The 16,220-nt window shown below is 45.1% G+C and overlaps 1 protein-coding gene across 8 annotated transcripts in view; it reads right to left on the bottom strand.

Annotated features, from left to right (window-relative positions):
* LOC100116365 (dynein heavy chain, cytoplasmic) overlaps positions 1-16,220 on the bottom strand; it is a 631,875-nt gene that overhangs the window by 435,476 nt on the left and 180,179 nt on the right. For all 8 annotated transcript variants that reach the window (XR_004228365.2, XR_004228366.2, XM_031933441.2 and 5 more), the window contains one exon: positions 651-1,045. Coding sequence is in view for 6 of the 8 variants with exons in the window: in XM_031933441.2 (XP_031789301.2) it covers positions 651-1,045 (395 nt within the window). In the remaining 2 variants the exon portion in view is untranslated. The remainder of the gene's footprint in view (positions 1-650; positions 1,046-16,220) is intronic.

Raw genomic sequence — 16,220 nt, 5'->3', positions numbered from 1 at the left:
GAAGCCGAAACTTCAATGCTGATTTTCTCTTAATTGTGTTTTTCTTAATTTCAGGTTCTGTGCCGTAAGATTCCAAGTGAACGGATGGACCAAATGAGCTCAAACTCAAGGATGTTGTTTAAAATTATATTGGTTACAGTATGAATAGAGGGATTCAAATTCGAATATGTTGAAGAAAAGTTACATAGAAAATATGATAAAATTCATAAAAAAATTAATTAAAAACTCAGTAAAATGCTCATAAAAATGTTTCTACATATTTATAATCAAATCCTTCTCTTAATACCGTAACTTATGCAGTTTTAAACAACGTCCTTGAGTTTGAGCTCATTTGATCCACCCGTTTACTTGAAATCTTACGGTCAGTATACTATGGGTTCGAAGAGACTCCCATAAGTAGGGCTCATAGGTGTTGAAAGGTTCTACGGCAGTAGAAATGTAGGTAAATGTGTTTTCAGTTAGAAAAAATTTTAGTTCATCGCCATAATTATTAAAATGTTAAAAATTATTTTTTGTTTATTTGAAGGTGTTGTGTCCCCTTTATCGATCTGAAATTTGGTTAAGAAAGTAATCTGCTAAATGAGAGAGCGGTAGTTTCTTTCTAGTTAATAAACCTTCAAATAAAACATTACCTATGTGGAATAACTTACCTGAAAAACGGAACAATTTTGCAAGCCAATTTTTCAGCAGATCGGAATCCTTGACTAAACAACATAACTTCAGCAATAAGTTGACGGTCAGGTGTTGTCATTGCTAATGATCTAAACAACTTTTTCAGATTATCTGGCAAATTAGACCTTCCAGCGTAACCGGGATTCATTGTAATAAATATCGCCATGTCCGTTGATACTTTCACTTGCTTTCCTACTAATTCTACACATAAACCTTCATCCTTTTTTCCTTCAATTTGACTTTTTAAAGCTTCCTGAATGGTTTGTACTTGTTGCGAAACAGCTGATAACATTCTTTCTTCCAATCTATTAAATTCATCAAAACAGCCCCATGCACCCACTTGACATAAGCCTACAAAAATACGACCCATAGCCTGAAAATAAAAAAAGAGTCAACTAACAGTAAGGTCCATATATATTAAAAAATTATAATATAATAAGTTTTGTAAAATAGTATCAATAAATAAGAAGAATAAAGTATTTCTCAAACAAGGTGAGTTAGCAGAGCTAGGGAGTAATCCCTTAAGGAAATACTCAACTTCACTTTCGCTTTCGCGAGGGCGCTTACATTAGAAAAGGAGGCTATTTTTAAATGTTTAGCCCTCTAGCTTCTCTAGAATATTTCTACTCATTAGATCGATAATTTCATTTTGAAGTTTTTGAATTTTCCACGATTTTTGTTACAAGGCCATTCTTTTAAGGTAGTTTACCGGCTGCAGTGGTGGTCAATTAGGGTTTTTATTAGAAAATTCCTTTCTTAAGATATTATACAGTGTTATCTAATGTCAAAACCTTACAATTCATAGTATCAATTAGAATGGTGACATAAATTGTTTAAAGTATAAAATACTCTCAAAACTTGTAAGAGGGAGAACCACTGCGCACCTATATAGATATACTGATAGCATGGGATGAAAACTTTGAATTGTTGTAACTTAAAAAAAGCCTCGTTTGCCCTATTCAACTTTTCCTCTATGATTTGTATTGCTATTTTACACCTTAAACTAGTTTTTTTTTAATATTCTAAGAAAACTTGCTTTGCAATTCAACTAAACGTTCTCAAAATTCGGACTCGGCATAGGCTTCCCATGTTAAAATACGAAATTTCAAGATTCAATATCTCAAAAATAATGTCGCTTGGGGGGTAAAATACCAAGTTGTAGAGGACACTTAATTGAACATGTAAACAAAGTTTGAGCGATATCCTAAGAAAATAAATATTCCGGTGAACTACCTAAAACCTAAATTTTGAGCCTTTAAAACATCGAGCAACTGCATAACGTTGCTTTCGCTATTTACATGCCCTATTATTACTAGATTTTGTCTAGCCAAATATTTAACAACAGTTCGCTGACGGCCTATGATGTTACAACATTTTTGAGATAATAAACACAAAAATTTGAATAAAGCGTTAGTACAAATTTTACACATGATAATTATAATGTAGTGCGTTGCAGCCGTTCGAGAACGCGTATTGACGCTTTAAGTGGCAACTCTCCTGAGTCGAGCAAAAGGCGCTCAGCTTGCGCGAAGACCGAAGTTTCTTAGACGTTATCGTAATTCTCAGAATTCGCGGAAATCGCCAACCGACATAAGCAGGCTCGAGGAAGAAGTCTGTTGTTTCAGCTGACGCCAGAAAAGCAGCAAATTAGCTTCTCACAGCGCCTTTCTCGGCCAATCAGGCCTCATCATTGTCTGGGTCCTAACGGGCAGGAGAGAGGCGCCAAGAGCGCAATCGCGACGCGACTCAGCAGTACTCGTGCCGGACTTGCTAACGTAAGACGTCATCGACTTATGCGTTTTGTGCGTGAAGTGCGAAATTTATTATGCGAAATTATATTTATTTAAAGAATTTCTGATCACCTGTCACGATCAAAAAAGTACAACAACAGTGGTATGTATTATATGCGATGCAGCATATAACATAAACTGTTAAAAAATCTTCGGACTTTGAAGTCATCAGTGGGAACCTGATTGTATGTCCAGAACACAGCCACATTAACCTCACGACATGACCTCTAAGATTGAAGGAAAAGATGGAAGCGACTCTACAAGATTTTTGATTGCTTAAATAAAGCAAAAAAATCAGAAGAAGTTAGAATGGAAATATTAAGTAAAGTGTCAGTAACAGCTCAAGACAGTCTTAACATCGACATCGAAGAAAAATACAAACTGGCGATAACTGAAAATCTTTAACTGTAGCAGCTAGTCAGTGAATTACAAGAAAAAAATTTAATGCTGAACGAAAAAGCTATAGTAAATCAAAAGGAAAGTGCAACAGCTAGTTTGTCACATGTAGATGCGGCAAGTTTTCCCGAACCACTGCAAAAAAAGTGCTAAAGAGAACTGTGGTAAAAGTGGGTGACAAAGCTGTAGACATAAAGAAAACATTGATAGAGAGTATTATTACCTAAACAAGGGTACAAACTAAAAATCTATTTGTAACTAGTAATGATGAACTAATAATAAACTGTTTGAACAGTCAAAGTGTTACGCTAAGTAAAGATGTACTAAAACATAATCTAAAAGGTATATGTGAGGCTAGGAAAGTTACTTTAAAAAATCCAAAAATCAAAATTGGGGTGAGGGTAAAAATTTTTAAAAATAAAAATTAGAAAGGGTAAAGATTAGAAATTAAAAATTTATAAAATAAAAATGTTGAATTGAAATATTGCGAAAGGTGATATTTGTAGTTAAAATATTGCAAAAGCGATATTTTCAGGAATTTCCAAATTTAGGTTTTCAAAATTATACCTTTCCAATATTCTGGGACTTAAAATTTTACCTTTCGCTATAATTCAATTCGTAAGTTTTGCCTTTTAAATATTTATTTTTCAAAATTTTTACCCTCACCCTTAAAATTGTAGGTATCGACAACTATAAAAACATGGAAACAGAGGATCTTGAGGATGATATATATGAGAGGAATTTTGGAAGTTTTACGAACAAGGGTCTAGTCACAGTACGCGTGTAACAACACACTCTCTCACACATACACACAGACAACACACACAATCATGCGCTACGAGACGATGATCGAGGCAGTAGAAGCTGCACGCGTAGCATAGAGGTAAGGTTACGCTTTTAGAAAGAGAGAGAGAGAGAGAGAGAGAGAGAGAGAGAGAGAGAGGGGGGGAGGGAGAGAGGGGGAGGGAGAGAGAGAGAGAGAGAGAGAGAGAGAGAGAGAGAGAGATTAGTTTTATTTTGCGTACATTATATTGTACGATTGTAAGTTTACAGCATTACAAGTGAGAAAAAAACAATAAATAATAGATTGAGGCATGTTTAGAGTATGTATAGTGAGAGAGTGTGGCGATAGTGAAGGTGGAATGAGCGAGAAAGTAGGTGTGTGCGTGTGCGTGGACTGTGTACGAGTTATGTGTTTTCGAGTTGAAAAAAAGTGATACTTAGCAAGTTTTTTTAAAGTGACGGTGGATGCAGTGTTTCTGATGTGTGATGGCAGGTTATTCCATAAGTATGAATGGCTACTGATATGGAACGAGTTCCTCAGCGTCTCCGTCGCGAAAGCATTAATTTCCAGAGGTGTCACCTCACCCCTCACAGGCCGGAGTGTTACGCGGAAGTAAAAAAAGGCCAGTACATATGACGGTACGACCGAGTTAAACATTTTACGTAGGAAACAAGCTGTGAAGTACTTCCTGCGTCCGGCAGTGGTTAGCCACTGCAGCTCCCGCCTCTGCGGGGAGGCGTGCTCATCTCTCCTTACACCATAGATGTACCGAATTCCTGTATTCACGAGCCTCTGTATTTTAAGTCGAGTTCCTGCGTCAGGTCACAGTATACAAGAGAACAGTAGTCGATGATCGGAAATAGGAGCGCTTACACAAGATGCTTGCGCAACCTGAGATTGGTACTTTTTCTGAAAAAGTAGAGCCTGTACATTAGCGAGTGAGCACGCTTACACACTTGTGCAACGTGCTCCTTCCACGTGAGTTTAGAGTCAAGCACCAATCCCAGATTACGCACAGAGGGTTCAAAACTGACCTGGACACCCCCGATATTAATGAAAGTGTTAGCTGTTAAGGGAAGTAAATTTATGTAGTAAGGGGAGCCCAGGACAATTGCTTTGGTTTTATTAACATGCCTGTTTTGCGCAGCCCAGCCCATTATCCTCTCAGCATTAGCACTCATCTTGTTTGATAAAGAATCGAGCTCCTCAAGGTGGCATTGACTGTAAATTTGCAAGTCATCCGCATAGATAAGATGGGAAACATCGGAATCAAGGCAGAAACCGATGTCGCTGATGTACAATGCGAACAGCAAGGGACCTAAGACGGAACCCTGCGGGACGCCGATGTTAAGACGCCGCGGAGAGGAACGCTCGCTATTGTCACTAACGACGGCCTGCTCTCTCCTAGTGAGATAGGAGACAAACCAGCGGATGACCTGCTTAGAGAAGCCGAAGGTGGATAGCTTTCTCAGGAGCCGGACGTGACATACAGTGTCAAACGCCTTGCTAAAGTCAAAGAGGAGGAGAAGTGTCACTGAAGTGTTTATCCCGACCCTGACATCATCAGTTAGCTTAATTAGGCCAGACTGAGTGCTGTGGCCAGTGCGGAAGCCTGTTTGAAAGTTGTCTAGTAAGAGTCTTGATTCAAGGTATTGTGAAACTTGCCTGTGCACCAGCCACTCCAGGGTCTTGGAGAGAAAGCAGAGAAGTGAAATCGGACGGTAGTCAGTCAGGGCTGTTAGTGAACTGACTTTGTTGAGTGCACGTACTAGCGACAATTTCCAGGCAGATGGGAAATATAGTTCGCTCAGAGACAGGTTGAAAATATGACTTAGTAGGGGAGCGAGAACTGGCAATGCTTTTGAGATGACAACCTGAGGGATTCCGTCGCTTCCCCTGGCCTGAGTGTCGAAGTGCGATACTGCAGCCTGCGACGAGACGACTCGTCGTGCGCCGTATCCTTTGGCGGGCTCTGTGTCGTGTGCGCGATTTGAGCTAACGTGTGTGTTTTCTTGTTTTTCTCGTGCGAATGTTGGTGCGAGGAATTTAGGAAGCCGGTGGACAAGGAGCGACGACAAGGCTTTAGGGAAGCAGCGGATTTTGAGAAGAAGAAGAGTGTGAGAGAGTGCGCGGAACACTTGTAACTCCGGCTGCGTCCGGAGAATTCGCGGAAATCTGTAGCGAGAGTGTGCGGGTACGTGTGTTGAACAACGTAGGGGAGAGCGTGAGAAGGGAGTCGAGCCTTTTGAGGAAGGGGCCGTATCGACGGCCACTAGCCCGATTTCAGGCTAGTCGGGGCGCGAGTTCAGCGCGGTCGTGGGGACTGGCCGATTCGCGCGCGCTGATTGGCCGAGCCGGAGCGGAGAGAGCGCGCATCGCCGAATCGGTCGGCGCGGCGCGGCACTTCTTGTTTGACTGTTGCCCAAGACGCACGTATTGAGCGACAGTCGCACGAGCTATTCGGTGGTATCGCGAATTCGAGGGTGTCGAGATCGTGAGTGTCGGGATAGCGCGTTCGTGTGTGCAAGGAGTCAAGAGAGAGCCAGTGTGAGAGAGTTGGGGTAGAGTCAAGCGAGGCGAGGCGAGAAGACGTTGCTTCCAATCCAGACCGGCCAAGGTGACGAGGATCGTGAGGATACGACCAGCGACACAGGGCCAGTCCAGGACAGGGAGGTGCGGAGGAAGAAGACGAGGCGAGGAAGAAGACGAGGGCGAGGAAGAAGACGGGAGATCAGCATTCCGGAGCCGGAAGACAGCCGGAGGTCAGCGTATTGCGAGCAACCTGTAAGTCCAGCTTACTCAGGCTGAGGCCTGCCGTTGGTACTGCGTGCCGCGAAGTGAGTGCGTGAGTGAAAGAGAAAGAGTGAGAGAGAGAGAAAGCTATCTCCGTTTTGTGTGAGAGAAAATCGGGAGCCTAAATCGTGAGCCTCACGACAGCGCGGCCGGATCCGTCCAGACAAAGAGCCGCGTGGGTGCGGTTCGAGGAATCGCGCGCGAGCATTGGGTCGAGAGAAGGGAGAGTCGCAGCGCGGTCGGAGGGGCGCCGCGGAAGCAGCGGGGGCCTGCCTTATCGGCGGGCAGACGAACAGGCCGTGAGGGCGAAGTGTGCGAGAGAGAGAGAGAGAGAGAGTGTGTGAGTGAGCGCTAGAACGTGCGCGACGCGAGCGCAAGCGAGCGACGACGACGTGAGGTGTACGGAGGCAACAAGCCTCATGAGAGTGCGAGAGCGCGCATGAGTGTGTGTGGGAGAGCGTGTAAGACGAGTCGGCCGCGAAGCCGACGGCCGAGAGTATCAGCCGAATCCGAGTTAATAAAGAGGGTAAAGAGAATTTAGAGAGTTGTGATTTCTGTCCCCTTACACACCGCTGTAACCCGAACAGCGGAATCCTCGCGGAACTCCTTCCGAGATCTACAGAAAAATAATAGTGTTGAGGCTTCGGGACGGGGTTGAGGCGCGAGTTCTCACCCCAGATTGGCCACGAACACATCCGATTCCGTTATGGTGCTGAACTCGAAATGCTCCGGGAGGTCAAGACTTTCCAGGGTGAGAAGATAATCCTCAACAGCAGGAGCTAACAAATCGTTGAAGATCGAGCTGAAATACTTGTTGAGTTCATCTGTGCTAAAACGAGATGGTGAAGGGGCCTTGGATCTCGGCAACATCAGTCCAGGTTGACAGGCGTGAATAGTAATAATTCAGCCTGGCTTCCTCGAGTTGTTTGTGACCATTGTCTCTAGCTAGCCTATATATACGGAGATCCAAATCGAGCCTGGAGTTCCTGAAACGCCTGTAAAGTCTATCTCTCTCAGATACAAGGTCACGAAAAGCCGTGGTGAACCACGGGTGACGCTGTCTTCTTGGTGTCACAGTCCGTAATGGGACGAGATGATTGATGGCGTTAGTGAGGTTAGCGTTAAGTGTGGATATGCATTCATCGAGTGACGAAGAGGTGAGGGATGACCAGTCACATGCACTAAGAAAGTCCCTTAGCTTCTCGGCGCTGATTCCTTTAAAGTTTCTGTAAGAGTATGTGTTAGGTACGTATCGTAGAATCTGTACGTCGAGAGTGGCCGTGATAAGGTCATGTCCGTTGATGAAAGGTGAGTTGTCTTCCAGTATGACAGCAGGCGATCATGCTTGTCGATTAGACACAAGTCAAGCCAGGTATCAGAACCCTCTTTGTGGTGCGTGGCACCATATGGAACAGATGAAAGGGAGTTTTCATCAATGAAGGCCTTGATGAATTTGGCATCTTCAGATGAAGAAAGTTGGTCAGAGTTGAAGACTCCCATTATAACCTTCGTGGAATAGTTGTGCATGTGGGTTGTCAGTTGGTCTATGAAGTTAGAGCCTTGGAAGAATAGAGCATGAGGTGGACGATACACAACCCCCACGAAGATAGGAGAAACTCCCTTTGCCGATACCTCACAGAAGAGATAATCAGGCTTGCCTGGCTTGACAGGCCATTCACCGTCAGATGATGAAATAACGCTAACTGTCAGAGATTTGTGTATGTAGAGGGCCACACCTCCTCCGTTTCTGTTTCTGTCTCGTCTGTACAGTAGGTAGTCGTCCAGTGAAGGGATGGACGTTACCTTGTCGCTCAACCAGGTCTCAGTAACAGCTATTACGTGGAATGGAGAGCGAGTGGATAAGAAAAGCCTGATCATCTCAATGTGACCCGTAATCAATTTCGCATTAAAATGACAGACTCGTAGACCTTCGGACAGCGATACCTTAGAACCAGATGAAGACGTGGCAGATGAGCTTGATGGTGGGTGTGGTGGAATGACGTGTGTGTGTTGTAGCCTCAGTGTTGGATAAAGTTGGCAGCGGGCGGAAACCGGGCTAAAAAAGTCTGCAGCTCGGCGTCGGCGTTGATGATGGTAGCACGCTCGCTGTCATCGTTACAGCGCATGTAGAGTCTCCCTTCTCTGACGAACGTTCGGCAGCCCTGTCAGCAGAGCTGCCAACTGTACTCATGAGAGAGAGAGAGAGAGAGAGAGAGAGAGAGAGAGAGAGAGTTGTTGTCTTTCTAAATAAAAATTTAGTTCAAAGAACGGAAATCGTTTAACAGGGTAGGATTAAGATTGTAAATACTAGAATCAATTTAACTAATGTAGTAATATTGAAATCTCCGCTATATATAGATCACATGAAATACCTTGGAATGAATTTAGATTTAATTTAAACAAATACTTAATAACAAAGAAAAATATTAAAAATCATTCAGTAATAGAAGATTTTAATATTGATCTATTAGAATGCGATCATGAAAGTCGACAATTTCTGTACAATTTCTTTGAAATAAGATATATGTAGGTACCACACGGATAGGTGGCGGCACGTACCGCTGCAGAGAGAGAGAGAGAGAGAGAGCAGCCATGCTGCGAGAGATCGAGCGCGTCGCCGCCGCTCAGTTCTGTACTGACCACGCACACGGTCAGACGTCTGGAGAGACACTACAAATAAATCATTTATAACACGTGGGCGAGGCATCTTCTTTGTCCACCATCTACCTCGTCCTACATTGGTGACCCCGACTGGAACATCTCCAGAACTCAGGAACGCGGCGGAAAGAGCACAGCCCGCTAAACAAACAGCAGTCATCAGCAGTCAACTACACCACTGCGGATGACCTGGCACAGCTAACAGAACGGCTCAACCAGCAGCTGGACTGTAAACTGAACGCGTTTCTGGAACGCCTGGCTCTAGTCCAACAGCATCGAGATTACGACTGCAAGAGGCCAACAGGATCCACAGACACACATCCGTCACAAGCTGCCAACTCGGAAAACTTGGGAACCGGGTTACCCCTGCCGAATCTCTCGCAGGGAGACCCTCATCTCGGCCAACAGCACTACGCATCTGCCTTCTCAAGTACCAGGCATTTGCTTTTCTGGAACTTCTACAGACACAACCCACAGGGCTGGTTCAGCCAATTAGAAGATTTATTTTTGGCACACAACGTCAACGAAGACGAAGCCAGATTTAACTTCGTCATGAGATATCTAACACAAGACATCCATGTCGACATCCAATTCAAGCTGAACACCCTCACAAGAGGGCAGAAATATCAGCAAATTAAGAAGATCTTAACAGACCGTTATGCTGAAACTCCGGAGCAACAATTAGACCGACTATTCAAAGGTCTAGAAATAGGTTCCAAAAGACCATCCGACTTCCTCGCCGAACTAATCAGTCTCGCTCAGGACAAGGTACCGAGAGACACTGTAATATCTCTCTGGAGAAACCGTCTCCCAGCTCAGATTCAGCTAATGGTCTGGAATTACAAGGAAGAATCGGAACTCATTAAGAGTGCAGACATGGCTTTTGATGTGCTTCAACAATCGCACAACATCAACGCGCTGAAGTCAGACAGCCAGCCCGCCATCACTCCCATCGACAAGATCGATCAACTGATTGCTGCTGTCCAAAACTCACACAACAGCAACCACGCCAGCCGCTCAAAAACCAAGAATCGACGCAACCAGTCTCGTTCAAATTCCAAAAACCGAGACTCCACTCCGGCGAGATCGAAATCCAGGTCGAAACTCTCAAATGATAAAAGCCTTTGCTTCTTCCACCACAAATTCGGCACTGAGGCAAAGAACTGCCAACTTCCTTGCACCTGGAAGCACGCTCCGGGTCAGGACTATAAAGTAAGAAAACCTAAGAATTCCAAGGACCAGGAAAACTAAATAATCCTGCTGTCGTGGAGACTGACAGCCGGTTACACGCAGCCACACGTCTCCACGTAAGAGATCGAATCTCGAAAGAAGTCTTTCTGATAGACACGGGCGCAGACATCTCGGTAATCCCAAAGCCATCAAACTGGCAAGGCAAGCCAACTGAATTTAAGCTTTACGCCGTCAACGGCACAACCATCAACGTCTACGGCGTCGCGCGTCGCGAACTGGACGTCGGCTTGCCATACAAACTCGCGTGGAATTTTACCATCACCGATGTCCCGCACCCGATTATAGGAGCCGATCTCCTGAAACATTATCATCTCCTACCAGATCTCAAGCTAAAGAAACTGGTAGACGGCAATCAGTTCACGCACGCTCCTGCCTTTATCAAATCAGTAGAGCCCGTGCAAATTTCTTTTATGGCACCGAACCACAAGTATGCCAACATCGTGAACAAGTATCCCGAAGTTTTTGGGCCTGATCAGTTCAGATCAACCAAGAAACGTGGCGTATTTCATCACATACTAACGAAAGGTCCTCCTGCCTCGCAAAGAGCTCGTCCGTTATCTCCAGCCAAGCTCAAGGCAGCCAAAAAGGAGTTTCGCAAATGGTGCGAATTGGGCATCTGTCGCCCCTCGGACAGCTCATGGGCAAGTCCATTACACATGGTAATGAAGAAAAACGGGGAATGGAGTCCATGCGGAGACTACCGAAAACTAAACACGGCTACAGTGCCAGACCGTTATCCAGTCCCGCACATGCACGACTGCATGGCCTTTTGCCACGGCAAAAAGATTTTCTCGGCGCTCGATTTACGCCAAGCCTACCACCAGATACCGGTGGCCCGGGAGGACATTCCCAAAACAGCGATCATCACTCCGTTCGGACTCTACGAGTTCCCAGTGATGACGTTCGGCTTTCGAAACGCTTCACAGACGTTCCAACGCTACATCAACTCAGCGTTAGGAGATTTAGATTTCGTATTCGTCTACATTGACGACATACTTATTGCCTCCACGACAGAGGAAGAGCACCAAAAGCACCTCGAAATAGTGCTTAATCGCCTAAAGGAGTACGAGCTGCAAGTCAATCTCGAGAAATGCAGTCTCGGCGTCTCCGAACTCGTTTTCCTGGGTCATCTTATCACGCCAAACGGCTTCAAGCCAAGCCCAGAGAAAGTCAAGGCGGTTCAAGGATTCCCCTTGCCACAGACCATCGAGGAACTACGAAGATTCCTGGGTCTTGTGAACAGCTACAGACGTTTGCTCGCGCACGCTGCCGACACGCAACGTCCGCTAAATGAATTCTTGAAAGGTGCCAAGAAAAAGGACAAACGTCCAGTCCCATGGACCCTAGAAGCTGAAGCAGCCTTCCAGAAATGTAAAGAGGACCTTATAAATTTAGCGTTCACTGCGTTCCCATGCGAAAACGCAGAGCTGCGCCTCATCACCGACGCTTCCGACACAGCAATGGGGGCAGCCCTCGAACAACGCCCAGGCGACTCTTGGCAACCGATAGCTTTCTTTTCGCAGAAGTTCAAACCTGCGCAACAGAAGTATGCTACGTACGACCGAGAGCTGACGGCCATCTACGAAGCCATCAGATATTTCCACCACTATCTCGAAGGCGTAGAATTTAAAATCTACACGGATCATAAACCTTTAATCTACGCTCTTCAACAGAACTCTGACAAGATGCCAGCCATTCGCGCTCGCAGATTATCATATATCGCCCAGTTCAACACCGAGATACACTATCTCCCAGGAGAAGAGAACGTCGTTGCGGATACACTCTCCCGAATCAACGCTTTCACTTCGCCTGCAATTTTTGACTGGAGCGATCCCGAACTGCTAGCCGACACACAAGTTCGTAAAGTCCTAGCAAACTTAGACGCCTTCAAGCTACCGACGCTCTTCGACGCGAAACAGCTGAGCGAAGAGCAAGAAAAGGACGATCAGCTGAAGGAGATCCTCAACGATGCAAACCATCCGCTGAAGCTTCGCAAGCTTACATGGGGCTCCCAGCACGCAGCGTTTTACTGCGACATCCACGAAGATGTCATTCGTCCTTACCTTCCGAAGAAACTGAGGAAAGAAGTGTTCGACAACTTCCACTCACAATCGCATCCTGGAGTTAAAGTCACATCCCGACTCATCCACCAACAGTACGTCTGGCCTAACATGAGTCGCGACATAGCCACTTGGTGCAAAACGTGCCTAGCTTGTCAGCAATCCAAAGTGACAAAGCACAACAAATTTTTGCCCAAGCATTTCATCACTCCAGATGCAAGATTCGATCACATCCACCTGGATCTCGTAGGACCTTTCGCCTACAGCCACGGCTACACTCATCTCCTCTCCATCATCGATCGCTATACGAGATGGCCTGAGGCAATTCCAATTGCTGACACCACTGCAGCATCGGTAGCTCGTGCCCTTTATGACAACTGGATCTGCCGTTATGGCGCACCGACAACGATCACCACCGATCAAGGTGCTCAGTTTGAATCCAGATTGTTCATCGAACTCCTGTCAATCCTCGGAGTAAACAGGATTCGTACAACATCATACCATCCTGCTTCCAACGGCATGGTGGAGCGCCTCCACCGAGACATCAAGACAGCTCTCATGTGCCACGGAAACAACCAGGAATGGGTCAGACTACTTCCAACAGTCATGCTGGGACTGCGCACACGCATCCGTCTAGACACAGACGCCAGTCCGGCCGACTTAGTTTTTGGAAAATCAGTGAGAATCCCGGGTGATTTCTCACCTCTCACCAGCGAAGAGCCAAACGTTCGCATTTTCTACAACGAATTTCGCGACTTTATGCACCAACTGAGACCAGTGCCAGTCAGCCACAAAACAGCAATTAAACCATTCCTTCATCAAGGCATGGAAACGTGCTCCCACGTTTGGCTACAAGAAAAACCAATCAAGCCCGCATTGACTCGGCCTTACACTGGCCCTCACAAAGTCATTTCCCGCAACATGCAAAACCAGACTTTCAACATAGACTTCAACGGCACGCAGAAAACAGTAACGCTGCAACTGTTGAAGCCAGCATTTATCCTTCAAGAAGATCCTGACGGCACTAAGGTTACCACGCCTGAACCAATCAGGATCCCTTCCCCTTCAAGCGGAGCTCGCACTCGCCCCGCAGCGGACGCTCCCGCGCCAGTGCAGCTTCCTGCGGAAGATCCAGCAGATCAACCTGCACCTCCGACCCCTCCTACTGTCGATCCACCGGATCAACCACTACCTCAACCTCCCGCACCCAAACACGTCAGGTTCGCTCCTCTCCCTCCAAAACACAACAAAAAACCAACGATCCAACCTATTCCTCCTACACAACCGACGCCTAAGCGCACCAAGTTTGTTCCGAACATTCTTAGGAGAAATAGAAACACTGAGTAAATTCAGTCACGCGAAGCGAACTTCATGTGCGAGGAGACGTAGTGCCCACAATAATAGACTCTCTATTAACTAAAAATTCCGATCAGTTTAGACATGGAAAAAGTAGGCGAATTGAGATCTCAGCTCAGGGCGTATAGAAACGCCTCAGCTGACGAGCAAACTCGAGCAGACTGCTTCCGGGCAGACCGGGAGTTGGAACTTTTCGAGTCATATCTCCGAACAACACTCGACCGCCGGGAGACGCATCTCCTCATGGCCAGACATCACAACTCCTCTAGCCACCCGGTGCTCTACGATCCTCAATTACCGCAACTTTTTGTAAACAACGAGCCAGCGCTCCGACTGTTTTTACGCGACATCCGATATAGAGTTAACAAAACAGCTCTTCACAAATGTCTACTAGATCAAGGTTGTACCGATTTCGAAATCGTTAGCGTTAAAACAAAAAAATCCGGGTCGGTAGCGACAGTACTCTGCAACTCGCTCGCATCATCGGGCGCGATGCAGGTTAAATCTTGTAAAAAAGAACTCGTTTTCACTGATCCCAACGGCAAACAGTCACACATCAAGACTAGACCGGATCAGTTTATCACTCAAAACGCGCTGCTACCTGCACAAGCGATCAAACGGAAAACTTCCATCCTACCGGATAACCTTACTCGCTTATTCAACCAAAGCGACCCAGTGCTTACGCTGTGGAATTACCTTAGCGCGGACGACATTTTTAACTTGTATATAGCATGTCATGAAAATTCGATTTTTCATCGCCTAGGTATTCCTTTCGACTCATCTAGCATTAGATATTCTGGTCCGAATGGCCTAAACCAAATGCTAGAAGACGCAACGACATTTACCTTTCGTAGCATTAGTTTTTCGTCAAACGTAAACGTCTTTGAGACACCCTTTGTAAATAAGTTTTTTAAAGCATGCGCAAATCGTTGTAAAAACTCTACGAGACGAGTAGGCATGCACCTAGTCGATCTCTCAGCGGTTGCGATCACTCGCGAAACGATCAAAATCCTAGCAGATCACTTCGCAGTCCACAAGCTTGTTCTCGGTAAAACACCCGGGGGCTCTGAAGAAAACTTAGAATTAGAAAAACTAAGCACGTTAAGCCTGTACAACAATCTACACTTATCACTTAAATTCCTAACAAAAGACTGTTTCTCGTATCTACGTACATTAAGATTGGTAGGGTGCAACGAAGTCCCCATGGACAAACTTTTTAGTTTTGTAATCTGCAACCAGCGACTCGAAGAGTTGGTATTCACCGACAGTCAAAGCAGAAACCAACATACCGTAGACTTAAGCGTAGCAGCGATTTCGGGAAGTAACGTGTTGGAAAAGTTTCAATTTAATTACTCAGCTGCAAAAACCTTCCGAACTCACTTGATCCCAGACTTAATCTGGAACGAGTCGAAGTCTATCAAATCCATCGATTTAGAGAACAACACTTTCTTTCAAAAACATGCCAACACCTTGCTTTCCAAACTGCCTAATGTACAACATGTAAATACTTTAGGATTAGATATCGATCAAGTCTTAGTTCTAAGTAGCTGTGAGCAAATCCTATCAATCAAAATTAACTACGGAAAAAACCTAGTTAGCACATTGTATAGCTTGATTCCGACTAGAGTCAAGTCTATAGAAATAGTAAACTTACTAGGTAAGAAAAAAACCAAAGCGATGGACATGTTCTGCATTCGCGACTTGTTCCATTCTCGAGATCAGCTTTACATTAAGCTCACCAATTGCAAAATAGCAATTCCGAATAATCCCGTCAACTACTTTGCGGCGAACCACGTTCAAATTACGCGAACAAGCAACACGTGCGAAATCAACAAAACACCAAAGGAAACTTAAGTACAACTACGAAAACAAGAAAATACTTGTACGATCAAACACTTGTGATCTCAGTTCCTATTTATAGACTATTATTTTGTAAAGCGTTGAACCACACGCACCAGCGAATAGCTCTAAGAAAATTATCCATGTAAATATCCTCCAGCCTCTGACGCTAGATTCTTTTTTTTCGGGGGGAGTACTGTAGGTACCACACGGATAGGTGGCGGCACGTACCGCTGCAGAGAGAGAGAGAGAGAGCAGCCATGCTGCGAGAGAGCGAGCGCGTCGCCGCCGCTCAGTTCTGTACTGACCACGCACACGGTCAGACGTCTGGAGAGACACTACAAATAAATCATTTATAACACGTGGGCGAGGCATCTTCTTTGTCCACCATCTACCTCGTCCTACATATACACCGGGTTTTGTTGGTATTACAAGGCCGCCTATAGGAGTATCTAGGGGATCCTGTATTGATATTACTTTTATAAAAACGTATAACCTAAATACAGTAACCTATAAACTAAAACTATCAATAACGGACCATTACCCAATATTTATTACACTCGATAAAATGAAAATTGAAGATAGAAAACCAACAGCATATTTAAATTATAAAGAATTAGT

The sequence above is a fragment of the Nasonia vitripennis genome, unplaced genomic scaffold, assembly GCF_009193385.2.
Source record: "Nasonia vitripennis strain AsymCx unplaced genomic scaffold, Nvit_psr_1.1 unplaced0251, whole genome shotgun sequence".
NCBI classification, from domain to species: domain Eukaryota; kingdom Metazoa; phylum Arthropoda; class Insecta; order Hymenoptera; family Pteromalidae; genus Nasonia; species Nasonia vitripennis.
Note: the sequence above shows the minus strand (reverse complement) of the source record. Positions and strands in the feature narration are given on the sequence as shown.